This window comes from Thunnus albacares, chromosome 21, assembly GCF_914725855.1.
Source record: "Thunnus albacares chromosome 21, fThuAlb1.1, whole genome shotgun sequence".
Lineage (NCBI taxonomy): Eukaryota > Metazoa > Chordata > Actinopteri > Scombriformes > Scombridae > Thunnus > Thunnus albacares.
The window spans coordinates 2,597,651-2,617,347 of record NC_058126.1 but is presented as its reverse complement, the minus strand read 5'-3'; the positions used below and the strand labels follow the sequence as shown (position 1 = coordinate 2,617,347).

Here is a 19,697-nt window from a genome sequence, read left to right as displayed (position 1 = left end):
AAACAAAACATTTGGACAGTTTTTAGCTAAAGCTTGTTGTTTGTAACAAACATTATATGATGTTTGTTGTCTTAGTAAATAAAGCAGCATGTTATTGTATTGTTTATTTATTGTCTCAATAAGGGAACTTCTGCTCGGATGAAGAGTGTTTTTCTTTTTTTAAACGGCGTGACGTCAGGATGATGGCGGTGATGACGACACGTGTTTGTTGACGCGTCGCTGTGTGACGCACTTGTTGGACGGCCACGCGGACGGCTGCGTTACATAACAACATCTGTGACCTTTGAACTTCTGTATCCATGTATGTATTGTTTTTACTCTTCACAAAACGTGAATTACATCAATAATTACATGAAGAAATGAAACAAATAAACTATTTATTTATTTACTGGATTATGTTCAATTATGTTATTAATAAATATGTATACTTATGTGTAAATATATGTGTACTGTATATGAGTGTAAGCAAGATTTTGTTTATAAAGGTAAAATCAATAAAATATCAGTCATAAAGTTGCAAAAGGATTAATTACATAATATTAAAAAATCATGTTTAAAAAAAAAGAAAAGAAAACGATGACAAGATCCTTTACAACATAATTTGATTTATTTATTACAGTGATTATAAATATTAACCAACTGTATATAAATATCAGGAAAATAATAATACTTGAAATAATACAACAAAGTATATGAAAGTACATCAACATCAGAGTAAAAATTGTACTTTTTAAAAGTTTTTTAGTGTTTTGTTCCTTAAAGCTCACAAAATACCTGAAAGGAAAATCTAATTTATTCATTTTATGTATTTATAATATTATTTATTTATTTGTAGAATAATTTATTTTACTTATTTAATATTTTCAGAGTGTAAATGTTATAAAAATGATATAACACTGTTCTGTGTGTATGTGTGCTGGTTATATGTGTATAACTGTATTATATTATAACGTGATAGAAATATAAAGCTGCAGCTAACTATTATTTTCATTATTGATTCATCTGTTGATTATTTTCTTGATTAATAGTCTTTAAAATATCAGAAAATGGTGAAAAATGTTGATCAGTGTTTCCAAAGTCCAACGTGACGTCATCAAACGTCTCGTTTTGTCCACAACTCAAAGATCTTCAGTTTACTGTCATAAAGAGAGTTTTGTTCTTTAAAAAATTACTCAAAACGATTAATCGATTATCAAAATAGTTGCTGATTAACTTTATAGATGGCAACTAATCAACTGAATAATCATTTAATAGCTGTTCTGGAGCTTTCAATCATATCACAGGAGCTTCATCAGCAGCATGTTGTGGATGTTCAGGTTCTCTTTTTGAAAGATTGAACTTTGAACTTCAACATTAGAGTCGACGTGGAGACGCAGGTCGATGCGTGTGTTTATATAATAATATACGTCCTGTTTGTTTAAGAGTAAAGTTGAATTATTATTATAATTTCCTCCCGTGTGTGTTGTATATCATCATGGATGATATTATTTATCTTTATTATTCATTTGGTATCTTTATTAAACTGCATCATGTCGTCATGTCTTATTATTATTAGATTTACAGTTTTGAGTATGTTTACAAAATTACCATAAAAATTCATTAAACCAATAAAATCTGACTCAGATGACTCAGCTTCATCCTGCTGATGTCAACTTTAGTTTTTAGTAAAGTTGCACATTAAACATGTTTTATTGATATAACTGAGCCTCATATAGATATAATATAATGTTCTGATTGATCACTTTAAGTTGTGTTTTATACTGTAGTTTTATTAGATTAAAGTAAATAAACTGATCAGATTGATCTTAATTTACTGTATAAATGAATTTTTATTTTTAATTATTAATTTTATAATGTATTAGTATTATTATTCCAATTATTAATAATGTTATTGTGTTAATATATTTTATTGTATTATAATTGGTTTGATTGTCATTATTATTAGTTTTAATCTAATTAAGTTAATTTATTTATATTGTTGTTGTTATTAAACTTTTACTGTTTTTTATGTATTTTTTGTTGTTGTTATTATAAATAATAATCAACTGTATTATTATCATTTATTGTATTATTGTAATTGTTATTTTATGATATAATTTAATTTATTAGTAGTAGTATTTATTAATGGATACCGTTATTACTACTGTTTATTACTGTAGTAGTAGTAGTAGTAGTAGTAGTAGTAGTAGTAGTTGTTGTTGTTGTTGTTGTTGTTGTTGTTGTTGTTGTTGTACAGTCTGCTGCTGCACGCAAATAGGTGAAAGTTGACGGTGCGCGTGTTCTTGTGACAGCAGCAGCAGCAGCACGCGCTCTGTTGTCACCGTGATGTTCTGCGTGTGTGTGGGGGGGTGGTGGTGGGGGGGAGGGGGGTCTTTACCTGGACTCCTGACCGGCCTGCAGCCACAGCACTCAGGCCGCGGGGCTGCCGGGCAGACATGTCCCGCTACACCGGGGGAGAGCCGCCCTCCCCGGGGCGACTCACGGGGAACGGCCTGGAGGAAGAGGAGGAGGAGGACGAGGAGGGAGATCTGGACGACGAGGTGGACGCGTCTCGTCTGGAGAGATTCATGAGAGACAGGAGGAGAGCCCGGTCCCTGCCCGCCTACCCGGCGGCGCTCCTGGACGACGACTCCGGGAGTGACGGGAGGAAGCGGGTGAAGTTCGCCGACTCCATGGGGCTGAACCTGGCCAGCGTCAAGCACTTCAGCTCGCTGGAGGAGCCGCAGATCCCGAGCAAAGTCCTGTCCAGGCACAAGAGTTTCCCGCCGCAGCAGCAGGACTCACTGAACGAGCTGTGCCAGAGTTTCAAGACCAGCCTGGACACTGACCGGCTGGTCGCCTGCTTCCCGGAGCCACGGGACGCGGAGCAGAGAGTCCAGCTGCTCCGCGTCTGCCTGGAGAGGGTCTTCATCACCCAGTTTGACGTGCGGGGGCAGATCCGGGTCTTTACCGGCTGCGCAGACAGAGAGGTCGGAGTGAGGTACACCTTCAACGACTGGCTCACCTACGTGGACGCGCAGGCTCTGTCCGTGGCCGTGGATCAGCCGGGCTTTGTGGGGCAGCGGTACAGCTTCACCGTGTACACGCCGCCCTTCATGGACCCCAGCTCGGCCGTGCACTTCGCCGTTTACGTGAAGAGTGAGGAGGGGGAGTTCTGGGACAACAACGAGGGGCAGAACTACACCCTCAGGTACCACTGCATGCCCAGCAGCACGCCATATGCCAGCGCCGCTTTCCACGCCACCTGACCGGTGCGTGCGTCGTGCGTAAAAAGCTCTCCATCTGCGCGTAAAAAAGCTCTCCATCTGCCCCGCGTGCTGACAGAAATGCTTTGACATGCAGCTGCTGTTAATAAACACATCATCAGTGCAGTTCTGTGTTCTGTGGTGAGTCTGGCTGAGTTCAGGGAAACTTGTTTCACGCTGCAGTTAAAAAGGTCCAAACATCATCCAAAGAAATGACAAAGATGCTCATTATTTCATGTTTCCTTCATTTCTACCTCTGTGTTTTTAAAACCTCTGTTTGGAAGCTCATAAATGTGTTTTTGAAGGACAACAACGCAGCTGAAAGACATTTATGGATATTTTTTTTCTGAATGTCCACTTGGATTGATGGACTCTGTTTCTCCAGACGACACAGAAGAAGAAGAAAAAAAAAAAAAAAACAAGCAGGTTTTGAAATGTGCTCGATCATCATAACTGGTGTCAACAAGCTTGTGGACGTCTTGGACCTGCTGACAGTAACACAAGTGTCTTTGTCTCACTGCTGCTCTTAGACTCCATCTGTTGATAAGAAAAAATGATGTTGATGAATTTAAAAATAAACAAGTTATTAACAAGACTGGATTCACCTCCTACTGACCCAACTATACATCATACTAGAGCTGACGTCATTAGATGATTAAACTATTGACAGAACATTAATTGCCTTGTTATTTTTAAGCAGAAATGCCAGAAACTTCATGCTAGCAGCTTCTCACATATGAATATTTGCTGGGGTTTTTTTTGCAGTTTTTCATGATTGTAAACTCAACATCTTTGTGTTTCTGATAAAACATCTGAATATGTTCACTTCAGGGAATATTGATCCACATTTAAATTGATCAATCAATGGATTATAAAGATAATATTAGCTGGTTGCAGCTTTATTGAACTGCTATGATGTAATAACACAACCTGCAACCTTCAGTTCTCTGTGTGCAGTTTGATAAAAACACAACTTTATAACAAATTAACACAATATCAACTAAAACTAATAAAGTCTTTAAACTAGATTTAGGGTCTGCTGCTCATTTCTAACCAATTAGAGATGAATTATATTGAGCCAAATGAATAAATATGAATCAGAAAGCTCTTTAACTCCGACATACTGCTCATATTCTGACAGTATCAGCACATATTTAGTCTCTATAACTAAACTTCTGCACCACAAAATCTATTTTTCATTCATAAATACCTCATCAGTCATAAATAAACGAGTGATTGATCCGTTAATGAAGCTTCAGAGAGCAGAAAGAGTTTTATTCTTTATTCTTTTATGGAGAGAAAAACAACCACAGTCACATTATATTATGATCTCATATCGTCTAAAACGAGAAGAATATAACAGCCGTCATGATTTCAATCAATGTTATTGAATTTTAATAATAAATTAACAAATAAACAGTCTCTGTGTGTAAAAAAAAAAAGAGTATCAGTTTTTTGTATATTCTGCTTTATTTCAGGAAATGACATAAAATTTCAGGCTGATAGAAAAATGTTTGTTTGTTGTTTTTTTGCTGCTCAAATGTACAAATGGATCAAATTTGACCTGAACAGCATGTTAAGGGTTAAAATTGTGCAAATTATGTTTTACACTTTTTCTGAGAATTTTCACATAAAAGTTGTAAAGTCAGAGATTTTTTAGATGAAAATGTTCCAGGAAGTCTTGAAACTTGTTTGTAATCAAATCACAGTTAACATCAAGTATCAATCAGTCTGATTGGAAAAGTCACTGCAACTTTAAAGGAAGTGAAAGGCAACCAGCATGGCGACCACTCGTGATGTCATTCACTCTTAATGATGGTGATAAAGTGTGATGATGATGATGATGTTGGTGAAGATGAAGGAGAATGTTTGTGTTGTGATTGGAACAGGAGTTTAAAGAGATATCAATCAATAAACGGTGCTCACAGCAAACAAACAAACAAACAAATTTGTCTTCAATTTTTACTGAAACAACATTAAAAACATTTTTCCCTCCTTTGTTTGTTTGTTTGCTTCTTTCTTTTTCTTCCCTTTTCTTCCTCCTGTCCTTCCTTCTTGTCTTTCTCCCTCTTCCTTTCTTCCTTCGTCTCGCTCTTTTCTCTCTTTCTTCTTTTCTACCTTCCTTCTTTCTTCCTTTTCTGTTCTTTCTTCCTTCTTTTCTCTCTTTCTTCTTTATCCATATTTTTCTTCCTTCCTTGATTCCTTCCTTTCTTCTTCTCTCTTTTTATTCTTTCTTCCTTCCTTCCTTCCTTTCATCCTTTCTTCCTTCTTTCCCTCCTTCCTTCCTTTCATCCTTTCTTCCTTCCTTCCTTGCTTCCTTCCCTCCTTCCTTCCATCCTCCCTTCCCTCCTTCCTTTCTTCCTTCCTTCCCTCCTTCCATCCTTCCTTCATTCTTTACCTTCCTTCTTTCCTTCCCTCCTTCCTTCCTTCCTTCCTTTCATCCTTTCTTCCTTCTTTCCCTCCTTCCTTCCTTTCATCCTTTCTTCCTTCCTTCCTTGCTTCCTTCCCTCCTTCCTTCCATCCTCCCTTCCCTCCTTCCTTTCTTCCTTCCTTCCCTCCTTCCATCCTTCCTTCCTTCCTTCATTCTTTACCTTCCTTCTTTCCTTTCATCCTTCCTTCCCTCCTTCCTTCCTTCCTTCCTCTGTTTTGAAGGTCGGTCAGGTGGGAAACTGTGATGACTGATTCTTGCTGATTGTCAGCAGTAATGTGTTCATATATTAAATAAACAGTGTTTTATATTCTGAGGGAAACTTGATTTTAATATTTATAACATAGTTACAACATCAGGGCCAATATGGCCGACCGACGGCGTCCACAGGACAGAGTTTACAGTCTTCGGTGGTGCAGCAGAGAGTTTTATGGGACGAGTGTAATTTTGTTTTTACAGACTTCTCAGCTTCATAAATCCCTTTAAACGGTTCCAAGCAGAGCGGTTCAGCTCTGTAGCTTCTCTTCACTGACGACAGGAAGCAGAAGCTGCTTTCTTTATAAAAACACCTCACAGGAGGGAAAGTTGGAGGCGTTTGAAGCTGCAGCTGAACGATGATGAGATGCGACTACGTCTCTCGTCCTTCACAGGAGAAGTTTTGGAGGGTTTCCAGACATCTTGTTGCTGATTCCAGATCTGTTTCTATGTTCAGACAACAAGTAAAGTTAAACAAAAATGCCAAAAACTTCATACATTTACTGTGTTTTTACATACAGCAGCAGAAATACAAAGTCTAATAGTCTAATCGTCTTTTTCTGTCTTCCTGAAACTTCTTCAGATCTGACTCAGAACTGACCATGCTACATGCTACATGCTACATGTTACATGCTACATGTCACATTCTACATGCTACATGTTAATATGTAGATGAGGACTTGGCCTACTGTAGCTTATTATTTATACAGAAACTAAACATAAATCAGACTTGGATCAACTTTCCTCAGTTTAAGCTTTCACAGTAACGACTGTACTTGCTAGCAGGCTGTGTTAGCCTGTGTCCATGCTATCAGTAGCATGTTGCTTCTAACACAAGAACAAAACCCACAATGTTAACAAAGCCAAAGTTAACATAACATGCTAATGCTAATACAATCACCAGAAAGCAGTACCTAATGCTAACATGCTGTGTTAGTCATGAATGATGCTAATGTTTGCATTTTGATCATGTCAGAATTAACATTTTAACCACATTAAGATGCTAATGTCAGCACTAGCTAAACAGGACAATAGCATCACCAGAAGCTTTAGCCTACTTAATGCTAACATGCTATTGGCCAAGAGAAATGCTAATGTTAGTATTTTGCAATAATGACAATAATTTCACACTGACAAATGTCACCATGTTAACATGCTAATGCTAATATTAGCATGTTACAAAAATAGAGTATTAGATTGTCACAGCTGATCCAGATTCAAATCATTTTTAAAAACATTAAATAACATTTAAAGAGATGTACAGTCATGGTGCAGGTCAGGGCTGTTTGTTTTCTACTTTATTTCAATGAGAAAAACGTTGCATAACTTTTATATTTTTATATTTAAGTGCAGTCGATGAATACACACGGTAACATTTATTCTGTAGGTGAGATCAGCAGGTTCTCGGTCTCCATCGTCTTTGCACGGTGGCCAAAGTTCAGAAGTCCGACGCCTCTGAAAATAGTCGTGTTGACAAACCTGAGCACATCTGTTTGATCGGTCAACACTGACAGAGCTTCAAAGTGATGCAGAATATTTCAGGTGAATCTCAGAGTCCAGACGTCTGATCGCTGTATGCTGGTGTTTTATTTCCTTGTGATTTATTTTGTAATTATTTCATGAGCTCAGCTTAATTAATTTACACATAATCACATGAAAAAAATAAAGTATTTGTGTTCTCAAGATTACTGTTAGATCATGACTGAATAATTAGATCACTAAACATAATTAAACTCACAACATCTCCAGCCTGTTGTTGTCATTCAAACCCTGTGAACAAACTGCTGCTGACACATTCAATTAAAAATAATAATAATGCAACTGAAACTTTTTCCCTTTTCTTATATGAATTTAAAGTTTCCATCATGGCCTCTCATATTAGGCTTTACTGCAGTAAAAGTACCAATACAGCAAAGTAAAAATACTCCATTACAAGTAAAAGTCCTGCATGATCTTGATGTAGTTAAAGTATTGCAGTAAAAGTACATAAGTTTCTTTTCTGTGTGTGTGTGTGTGTGTGTGTGTGTGTGTGTGTGTGTGTGTGTGTGTGTGTGACGGTGAATCACACACAAACAGCGTGATTGGATGTAGCAGCAGATGAGGTGAGCTCAGAGGTGCGTTTGGTTTTGGGTGGAGGAGGCTGAAGGTGAAGGAGGTGACTGACCCACAAGGCTCCACCGGCTGCTAATAATAGATCCATCTGTTGGTTTAAGGACGAGCACACTGGCCCACTTACACACAAAGACACACACACGCACACACACACACACACACACACATAGACAGGTGTAAAAGACCACGTTGCTCAATCAGTGGTCACTGTTTCATCAGACTAACACACACAGCATGCACGTGCTCTGTACGAGTCTCTGTCCAAATACTTTGTCCAAAAAGCAGTTTAACATGAGAGGCAGATGCATTTTTCACCACTTGTCCTCTCTGATGAGATGATTTTAAAAACGAGGTTAACAGGAAGTAGCATAGATCACTTTCATATAAGTGATTTGCAGGAACTGAACACAGATCACAGATGGAGGCAGAGTGAGCATGTGTCACATTGTTTTTATCAGTAGAAGACAGTGATGGAAAATAACTAAGTACATGTTGAGGTACTTGTACTTTACTTCCATGTGATGCTACTTTCTACATTTCAGAGGGAAATATTGTACTTTCTACTCCACTACATTTATTTGACAGCTTTAGTTACTTTTCAGATGAAGATTTGACACAATGGATAATATAACAAGCTTTTAAAATACAACACATTGTTAAAGATGAAACCAGTGGTTTCCAACCTTTTTGGCTTTTGACGTCTTACAAAAAGCAGTGTGTAGTCGGGGTCACATTTCACATGTCTATGAGTTGTTAACAGCTCCACCAAATAGTGATTTTTCCCTCTAAACTTCTCACATGCTTTCATTTCAATAAATGTTCAAATGATCCAATATTTCAGCAAAAATCAAAGATTAGAGAAAAAGTCCAAAAACTGAAAACAGATTTGTGTATCAGAACTTTGTTTTTTCTTCTTTCCTCTCCCATTAATCATCTCACCACCCCTCAGATTTATCTGCTGACCCTTTGGAGGGGCCCCGACCCCTAGGTTGGGAACCACTGGACTAAACTAGCTAACTGTATATAAAGTAGTGTAAACTAGCTCCACCTCCAGCAGCTACAACAGTAACATGCTGCTCTAACACTGATGCTTCACTATTAATAATCTAATGATGTCATATATAATAATATATCAGTCAGAGGGACCAAACCACTACTTTTACTGCAATACTTTAACTACATCAAGCTCATAATACTTATGTACTTTTACTGCAATACTTTAACTACATCAAGCTCATAATACTTATGTACTTTTACTACAATACTTTAACTACATCAAGCTCATAATACTTATGTACTTTTACTGCAATACTTTAACTACATCAAGCTCATAATACTTATGTACTTTTACTGCAATACTTTAACTACATCAAGCTCATAATACTTATGTACTTTTACTGCAATACTTTAACTACATCAAGCTCATAATACTTATGTACTTTTACTGTAGTATGATTTTAAATGCAGGACTTTTACTTGTAAAGGAGTATTTTTTGCTAAATTAGCATCTTTTTCTGCTTTGTGTGATTTGCAGCTCTTTTATTGTCTTCCAGGACGACAGATAACTGAGTCATGACGTCTTTATTTAATTTCATATCTGACACTTGGACAAAATGAAAATGACCTTTAAAGGGAAAATGATTTGACCTCAAACCTGCCGGCATCAAATCACGACTGTTTCTTTCTTTCTTTCTTTCACCAACAACTCGACTCAGACTGAGAGAGAAGCAGCTTTCTGTCAGATTTATAAAGCTGCAGATCACCTGACCCTCGACCTTTGACCTGAATAATAAACACAGCAGAGCTGGGGTCAGGTAGACTGAGAATAAATCTGCATGTTTAGATCTTCAATAAAAGACAGAAACAGTAGAAAACAGTGGATATGTGGAAACTCTTTATTCTGACAGTCCACTGTTGAGTTCAACTCATAATAAATGATAAACAAGGAGATATAAGACTTCACCTGCTGAACTGATAATCAATCATAACAGAGTATTGATTGATCAGGAGTGAAAACTGCTGCTGCTGCTCATAAAGACAAACATGTAAAAAGTTTCATTAATAGTCAAACTTTTCCTTCATTTGGCAGCAAAGTTAAATATAAGAAATAATAAACAGATGGTTTGGTTGCAGCTCTGAAGACAAAACGTCCACATCATCATCATCATCATCATCATCATCATCATCATCGTCCTCCTCTGCTGTAAATGAGACAAAGTTTGACTTTACAGAACGCCGAGTCAGCAGAAACTTTCAGAGATGAAAACGACGAGTTCAGTCGCAGCACGACGACGACGACGACGATGACGGAAACAAACAACAACAACAACAGACGTTTAGAGAGTAAAGATGAAATATTATGAGAATAAAGTCAAACATTTATGAGAAAAAAAGTCATAATTTTAGCAGATTTTCATCCTTTCATCAGTCTGACCTTTGAGGCTTGTTGTTCACACTTTACTGTCGTTATTGTCAATTATTACAACCTTTCCTGCAATATTATCATTTTCTTTTAAAAAATTATGACTTTTTTTCTTGAAATATTTAGATTTTTATCTAGAAAAATGTTTTAAAATGTTTTTCTTTTTTAAAAAAACAATATAATAATAATAATATTACTTTTTTCTGGAAAAAATACGATTTTAATCTAAAATATATGACTTTATTCTCAAAACATATATATATTTTCTCATAATATTATGACGTCAAACTCTTCTAACGGTACATCATGACGGGACTGAACTGTTTGTCTGTTTGAGTATTATTGTGTAAACAGCTGTTTGTGTTATTTCCTCATTCAAACTTCTCTCTGGTGTTTATTTATGATCAATATATCAGATAATCTCATGCAGGATCAGCTAATTGTGCGTTTTAATACAAAAAAATAACACTAGAAAGAAAAAAAAACAAAACAAACAAACTGAGGGGATGCACCGTCAACCGTCAGATCAACACCGAGACTTCCTGTTAGTTATTTATACTCTTCTGTCAGTTAATATCGTCGTCATTTCTTTCTGGAGTTTTTGAAATTCTTATAATCTTACGAGTTTGATCAGCTGTTGAATTGATCAGTTTGTCTGATTTTTGTGTGATGATCATTTTGTCCAGATAACGAGACTCAAACACATCGAGATTTGAAACAAAAAGCAAAATGTTGATGCTGAACATGTTTCATCTACAGAGTGATTAAACTTTTCACAGTTCAGTTGAGTCTTGGTTTAATGATGTTGAGAAAGACTCAACGGAGACTTTAAGCAGGAGACAGGACGTGTTTATCTGAGACCACGTCCACACCGAGACGCTATACTGGTAAACTTCACTGGTGAAACTGGTCGACGCAGCTTCTTCTTCTTCTTCTTCTTTCTGTTTCCGTCCAGATTAGATCAGTGTGTGTTTTTCTGTGTAAATCTGTGTGTTCGAGGTAAACGGAGCTTCGTAGAAACGTCATATGATGGTGACAGTAGCGCAGCACAACAACAACAACAACAACAACAACAACAACAACAACAACAACAACAACAACAAGGGCGGACGGCTTGTTGACAGCTTGTTTAGAGTTAAACGCAGATATCTGCCACCTTTGTCTCGCTGTACATTGTTGTGTTGGAATCAGCTGTTTTGTTGTTTTAATACAGAAACAAACTGGCTCGATGTCGACGACGTCTGAACCTCGACACGCAGACTCTGGATGTATTTACGCACCAGCAGACACCTCGACCAGCGCGCTACAACAACGTAGCGTTTTTTTGCTTTCAGTGGAAATTTGATTTCCTGTAAAACAAACATTTGGCAACAAACAAGCAAAAACATCATCAGCGTTTCTCAGAGTCACAGCTGCTGAACACGTGACGGTCTCAGACTTCAGGGCACGAAAAACACTGAAAAAATTAAATCATCTTTGGTCAAAGTCTGTGACAAACTTTCAAACTTTCACTGGTTCCAACAGACTAAAACCATCAGAACACGTGAACTTTGGGAAACTGATTCTGTTACAGTTTTTATAGACGAAATGATCAATCGAGAAAGAAATCGGCAGATAATTCAGCGGTGGCTTCATTTTAAAGGAGAAAACGTTCAGGAACCGATGAGTCAGAAAGTTTGAACACGTGAGGCGAGATGTTGAGTCACCTGATCACTCCGTTACAAAATCAATAATGAGAAACAGCTCGGTGACGTCTGATTGGTGCATCCCTAAAAACAAACAAAAAACAATTCAAAGCCTAAACTCCAGACAAACTTCAGGTATTTCACAGCTTTACTCCCACAATGCATCTCACACACGTCCACCTCCACCCAGCGATGGTTCTGTCAAACTAAACAACAACAGTGTCCGGGAGGAAGAAGCTGATTGGTTGTCGGCAGTGATGCGGGGGGGGGGGGGCGGGGGGTTGGTGACATCACATCCTGTCGTTTGCTGGGACAAGTCCTCCTGCAGAGGGTTAATACTCCACCACGATCTTCTGGGCCTCGTACATCTTCCCCACGGAGACCTGCAGCGAGGAAGACATCATCATCATCATCATCATCATCAATATTATTGACAGATAACAGAACAGTAGTATCTTCATATTCATTGATATTTGCATCTTGAAATAGTGTCACTCAACTGTCGTCTTTACTGATGTGATGTTATGAGTCTTTGTTACCATTTTATGTTGATTAAATCCTAAAAAAACATTTGTCATCCGTGTTTCTACTGTTGATAATGTCAATAATTACTTGTGGGGTTCCTCAGGGTTCTATTCTTGATCCTTTGTAGTTTCAATCTGGTTAAAGCTGCTTGAAATGATGTTTTTTTTTGTCCACTTGTTTTCAGCAGAATAGTCTCTAAACATGACTTCTGTCATATTATCAGCTTATAGAGTAGTTGTGGCTAACATGTTAGCAAACAGTTGCTTTATTTCCACATCCAGCAGTTACGGAGCAACATTATCATTCATGTGGAGTCGTGTTTCTGTCCACCTGGTGAATGTAAGTCCAATATTCACTCTCTTTTAGCTTCTGTTTTTACTCTCTACCAACTCCTGAGGGAAATATCTGGCTCTTTAGCTGCTAAATGCTCCACTATGTTCACCAGCTAGTCTACAGCTAACTGTGTCTGTTTGGTGCTGAGCAGGTAGTGAAAACGACACTATGAGACGCTGAGAGTGAACCAGAACAGTAAAGTTGCAACCGGACAGATAAACAATGAGCTGAAACTCACTATAAAGCTCCGTAAAGCTGAGAGGAGCTGCAGAGTCTCTGATAATTCTCTGTAGGTTCATCACTACGAGCCAATAACACATTACACACTGACAGCTCAGACTGTTATTATATAAATATAGATTATAGCTGCTGTACAGTCTGAGAGGTTTGTGCTTCAGGAGTCAAATCACTTAAGTTTTATAGATTTTGATCTCAGTAAATTGAGCTGTTTCATTAAAGGATTAACTGACATTAAAACAAGCTTCTCTCTGCTGTTATGTTGACTTTCATACATTTTCTAAGAGCTGCTGAAGTGGACATGTTGTCCTGAGGGTGGCGCTGTGTGTGTGTGTCTGTGTGTGTGTGTGTGTGTGTGTGTGTGTGTGTGTTTAGTGTCCAGAGAGCGTTGCCACTGTGTTATGTCAATGTTACCGAGCTGAACTCTGCTGTCAAATAGAAGAGCCAATTATGGTCGAGTGTGATGTTGCTGTCAGTGTACTGTACATACAGAGTGTGTGTGTGTGTGTGTGTGTGTGTGTGTCATAGTTCACAATTGATTTTCTTTCTTTTTTTTTGTTTCTGTTCTGAGACACGACAGACTCATCTACAGAACATGACCAAATATGACCCCCCCCCCCCCACCCCCCACCACACACACACACACACACACACACACACACACACACACACACACACACACACACACACACACACACACACACACACAGCAGATGTTCTGAACATAGAGTTGCTGTTCGTGTCTCTCTGACATCAGAGAGTTCACTCAGCTGAAAAATATGTTTTTGTCCAAACTGTCTTTGGATGTTGACACACATACATACATATATACACACACATATACATATATACATATATATATATGTATATATGTATATGTATTTGTATTAGGGGTGTGCCTGAATACAAATACATTATTCGGCAAAGCACAAATAGTGGGTTTTATATGAATATTTGTTTCATACAAATATTAAAACAGTGATGTGTTGGGATGTTCCCCGGAGATAAAGCAAAGTGCTCTTAAAGACTCTTAATGAACTGTTGTTCCTCTTCTTCTCTCTACAAAGTTAGCTTGTAAAAAAATAGGCAATAAATGAAAAATGCAAAGCAATAATCACCTCTGATGTTCTTCCCTACATGTTACACGCTGTGCTGTCTCTGTGTTATGGGTGTATTAATAGATAGATCTGAATGAGACGATGAGTAAAGTTTTAGCTCAGTAATCATAATAATTTTCTAAAATTAAAAGTGTAATAAAAACAAAACCAGGATTTTTAAGCCTCTTTCCACTTTTATTCAAACACAAATACAGATACAAATACTGGGATCTCTGCACATCCCTAACATACATATATATGTGTGTGTGTTAGGGACAGCTGTAGGACCTGTAGTCCATTCTGCTGAGGGATGTAATGAAGTTTAATTATATAAAATGGTGTAATTCTTATAACTTTGTGCAACATTAATCACGTCATGTTTTTTGTAATATGTATATTCTCTGTAAAATGTTCACTTTGAGAAGATGAAGCCTGTGATAATGAGTCATGTGACTCAGATGTATTTATCTCAGCAGTCGTACTGAACGAACCTGAAGACGCTGCAGGCGAAACACGTTATTTGTTCTTAATAAAGTCACAGTAAAGTCATTACAGTGAGCGCTGGTTCATTTAGATTTTCACCTTATTTCACCAACCAGCACCTGACTGAAAATACTGGCTGTGTATGAGGAGCTCTGTCCCCACACACACACACACACACACACACACACACACACACATACATATATATATAAATGTATATATAATTATGTGTTTATTGTTATCAATTCTCTTGTTTTTTAAACAGTTTGGGGTTGTTATTATTTTAGATATATATTAGATATGTAGTATTGTTATTTCATTGTATTTTATTACATGCTCATTAATTAATTTTTACTCTTAATTGGTTGATTATGATCTCTTGTAGATGAGCAGCCTGATGGAAGCTTCACCTCAACCAGATGATTTATTTTATTTATTGTTTTTATTTTATTGTATTTATTATTCTTTATCTTTATTCTTTTCTCCTGAATCTGCTAAAACAACGCAGAACCTTCACAGTGAAGCTTTAAAGGAGATAACTTCTATCAGATATGTGTGTGTGTGTGTGTGTGTGTGGTCGTATCACTACAGAACCACCAGGCGGCGCCATCTGCTCACACATGACTCGCCGCCATCAGTCTCTCTCTCTCTCTCTCTCTCTCTCTCTCTCTCTCTCTCTCTCTCTCTCTCTCTCTCTCTCTCTCTCTCTCTCTCTCTCTCTCTCTCTCTCTCTGTCTCTCTCTCTCTCTGCCCCGGCGTGTGTGTGTGACGTCCTGATTGGCTGGAGCGTGGCGTAAGAGGGAGGGAGGGGTGTGTGTGTGGCGGTGAGGCGGGCGGCTCTCTGGACCAATCAGCTGCGAGGAGGTTTGGCTCTCATGTAAATTGTTGCGGCTGTGGCTCCTAACAAAGAGACGAGCTGGTTCTCTCTCCATCCGTCTGTTTCTGCTCTTCATTCACATGTTTTACTTCCTAAAAACTGTTTTAAACACAGTGATGCTTCATCTTCATCATCCTCATTGTCAGTTTTCTAATTAACACAATTAAGACAAGAACAGCAGCTAATAGAGGCAAAGCATGCTGGGATATTAATGTGTTGTAGTTTTAGTTTGCTGCCTGCTGATGTCGTCTTTAATCTTTAGAACGTTTGTAGTTTTTTAATTTGATTTATTTTTTTTTAAATATAATTTTTGTGGCTCTGAAAGAAAGAGACACGTAGAGACAACTGACGCTAAAAATATATATTATTATTATTATTATATTATTGTTATTTACTTTTCACTGCTTCCACATGATGATGATGAAGATCCTCTCTGCTGCTCAACAACTTTCATCTTTTATTATTTTTATTTCTTGTAGTTAGATTTTTGTTTTATTTACTTATATATTTAATTTATTATCATCTACATTTTTAAGTAAATTTGTAATTTTTTAATTTTATATTATTATGTTTAATTTTAATAATAATAATAATGTATTTTTTAAAAATAATTCAATTTTAATATTTTATTTTATTATTGTAATATATTATTTTATACTTTTACTTCCACTTATTTATTCATATTTATTATTTCAGCATTATTATTCTGATTTTTTATAATATTTAAACTTTTTTGTACTGTTATTTTTTTGTTTCTATTTTGCACTTTAAATATATATATATATTAATATATATATTAATATATATATGAATGTATCGTTCTGCTGGAGAGAACCTCACAGTTTATGTTTCTGTAATATTTATTAAATGTTCTACGTCTTAATGTTTTGTTCTGTGGTGTCAACATATCACCTTTATGTTGGACAATAAAGTTCTGTAAAAAAAAAAAAAAAGAAGTCATATTTATAAATAGACAAAACTGTTATTTTTACATTTGTTTGTGTTAATTAGTTCACATCAGAGGTGTTTAAACTGTAGGCTAGCAGTTTCCCTCTGTTTCCAGTCTTTATGCTAAGCTAAGCTAACGGCGTGAACACAGACATGAGACACCGGAGATGTTGAACTGCACCTTTAACCGTCTGCATTGATGAGTATCTTCTACTGTATCTTATCATTATTGATTATTTTATGGTGCTTTATTTAGTTTGTGTGTATTTTCATCAGTGTTTTGAAAGTTTAGTTCAGTTTCATTTTATAATCTTTATCAGTTTTTTGACATTTTACAAAAGATGTAACTTCCAGTAAGTAAAGCATGTGGAAAAAGAAAAGATATAAATAAAGATTATTATTATTATTATTATTATTATTCTAATGTAAGATGTAATATTACATTTTTTTCGGATTCAAAGCAACACAGTTCTACATTAAGACAACGACAGTGATCAGTGTTATAACGGGGAGCTAATCTTAGCTCATCACACACACACACACACACACACACACACACACACACACACACACACACACACACACACACACACACACACACACACACACACACACACACACACACACACACAGAAACACTCTTCCCTCCCGCTGAGTCGTGACTGACTGACCTTCAGTCTTACTCCCACCAGGCAGGAGGTGTAAGATTAACATAAGACTGACTGAAGAGTCTGGATCTGAAATATCACAGCAGACAGACAGACAGACAGAGCTCTCACTCTGCTCACAAAAACCAGCAGTCAGGTGTCCCGATGAGCAGTGAAAGAGGTTTTTCCTCGCTGTAATCATATTAAAAGATCCTTCAAATGTGCTTTCAATGCATTTAAAAGTCTGTGTGAAGCTTCTATTCAGCTTCATCAGTCTGAGTTAGTCATATCAAGTGGATATCTGACACATTTACAGTCTTTTTAGCATCAAATTCCCTCTTTGTGTTTCCTCGGACAGTGTTTCCCTGTTGAGCTGCAGGTGGAAGTATAGTAACAAAAAGAGGAACTTTGGCACTAAAAAGACTGTAACGTTGAAAGATATCTACTTGATTTGACTCATTTGGACGCTGAAGCTTCATATTAGCTTATTAATGTAGAGTAGTTAACATGCTAATATTAGCTTTATTGCCAGCACAGTTATGCTAACATGCTAACATTTAGAATGCATTTAGCATGTTAGCTTTTTGTTTTGTTTATATGTGTACAGTGTTCATTTATTTATATTTTTTCATTACATTTATCATGTCATTCTTAACATGCATGGAAACATGATGCTAACATTTAGCTTGCATGCTGATGTAAGTATGTTTACAGACTAAGGATAGCATGTTAGCATTATGTCATGTATAGACTGAGTTTAGCACTGCGTCATTTTGGCAAAAAGTTGAACTTAAACACTAAAAAGACTGTAACGTTGAAAGATATCTACTTGATTTGACTCGTGGACGCTGAAGCTTCTTATCCTCCGTCCTTTAAGTGCTGGGATGTTTTATTTTAATTCAGATTGAATCAGTAGCAGCAACTCATGAATAACTCGGAGTCAGTTGTGCTTCATTGTTGCTGCATCAACTATTAAACTATTAAATATCTAAAACGTGGCATCAAATATCAGATTTATTCATCGTTTCGTATCCACACACACGTTCTCTTTGAGTCTCCTGTTCGTTCGTTTGATTTATTTCAGTTTAATGATCTAAATCAAATCTCAGATTTCTCTTTGACTTTGAACAGATCAATAAATTTGACTCGACTGAACATCTGAGAAGTTTTTTTTTCTGGATGCAGTGAAAAAAGAAACGAGAGCAGCTGGACGTGTTGATGTCTGTAAACATGAGCTCTGAAGCTCGTTAGCTCTGATTAATAATCATTATTATTTATCTTATTCACTCACTTTATTCTGTTCATGTTGTATTTCTTTGTTTTGTATCAATTTTATCTAATTTTTCTTTATATTTTTATGTTTATTTCTGGTTTTCATCAGTCTCAACTTGTTTTATTATCATTTATTATCATCTGTGAACTAACCTGTATGAAAGCTGCTGTACAAATTAAGTTTAACTGATATATAAATAAAAATAAGTCTTCTTCAGCAGGTAAATGATGAAGACTGCTGCTGAAATGTTCATAATAATAACGACTGATGCTAATTCTTGATTATTGAATCATAAAAGACGTTCTGAACTTCTGTTTTCTGCAGTTTTGAGGGGCTGAAGCGTCACGATTGGAACAAAATATAAAGAAAGTGTCTGAAAGTTGCACCTACGTCTTTCTCCAATAATCCATTTGGCTCCTCCTGGAACATTTCACTGAAGCAGCAGTGGGATATTTAGATATTTGGGGGCTTTTGTGCCTTTTTACTTTGTGTTTGGCAGCTAAACGTTGTAGGAGGGACGATAACGCTTGAACTAAGAAGTTATTTGGATGTTGTATTACAGTCTTCCATCTGTAGGTGGATGTGAAAACGGTGAAAATAGCTGCTAATTTTAGTGAAAAAAAAAAAAAAAAAAAACCCTCCATCCGCAGTGACGTGCAGTTTAAAAAGAAATACTGGCCCGAACAGCAGGAGACAGTGAAAAATCAAAGTTAAAGAGCCGTTGAAAGTGGGAGGAAAGAGATGAAGCGACCGAGAGAAAAAACCTGGAGGAGGCCAGCAGAGCGGCTCAGAGAAAATGAGATTTTCTTCTGTGGGAGAGAGAGAAAAAGATGGAGGAGCTCGGACGCAGGGAGGCTGTCAGACTGAGAGAGAGAGAGAGAGAGAGAGGAGGAGGATGGAGACGGGAAACGAGGGGAGCAGGAGGATGAGAGGTGCTCAGGTAGATAATAAACTGAGCATAAGGAGCGCTCCACGCCGTTCCAGTCTTTCCATTTGTCAGGAGATGAGAGCAGAGCAGCAGGCAGCACAAACACATTGAACTGTCTTGACGACTGAACACGAGGAGAAATATTTAGAGCTGAAGTCAGACTGTAGGAGGAAATAAGACACAACCAGGAGCCCCCAAAACC

General features: G+C 37.1%; 2 protein-coding genes across 2 annotated transcripts in view; one reads left to right on the top strand and one right to left on the bottom strand.

The window, feature by feature from the left end:
* Positions 1-2,377: 2,377 nt before the first annotated feature.
* Positions 2,378-4,198, top strand: ppp1r3g (protein phosphatase 1 regulatory subunit 3G). Its single transcript, XM_044339269.1, has one exon. The coding sequence runs from the start codon at positions 2,436-2,438 to the stop codon at positions 3,246-3,248; it is 813 nt and encodes a 270-aa protein (XP_044195204.1). The 5' UTR covers positions 2,378-2,435; the 3' UTR covers positions 3,249-4,198.
* Positions 4,199-11,135: 6,937 nt separating this feature from the next.
* Positions 11,136-19,697, bottom strand: part of LOC122972289 (LYR motif-containing protein 4B) — a 41,544-nt gene continuing 32,982 nt past the window's right edge. The window contains exon 3 of the mRNA XM_044339291.1: positions 11,136-12,530. Within this exon, the coding sequence (XP_044195226.1) occupies positions 12,480-12,530 (51 nt within the window). The 3' untranslated portion in view covers positions 11,136-12,479. The remainder of the gene's footprint in view (positions 12,531-19,697) is intronic.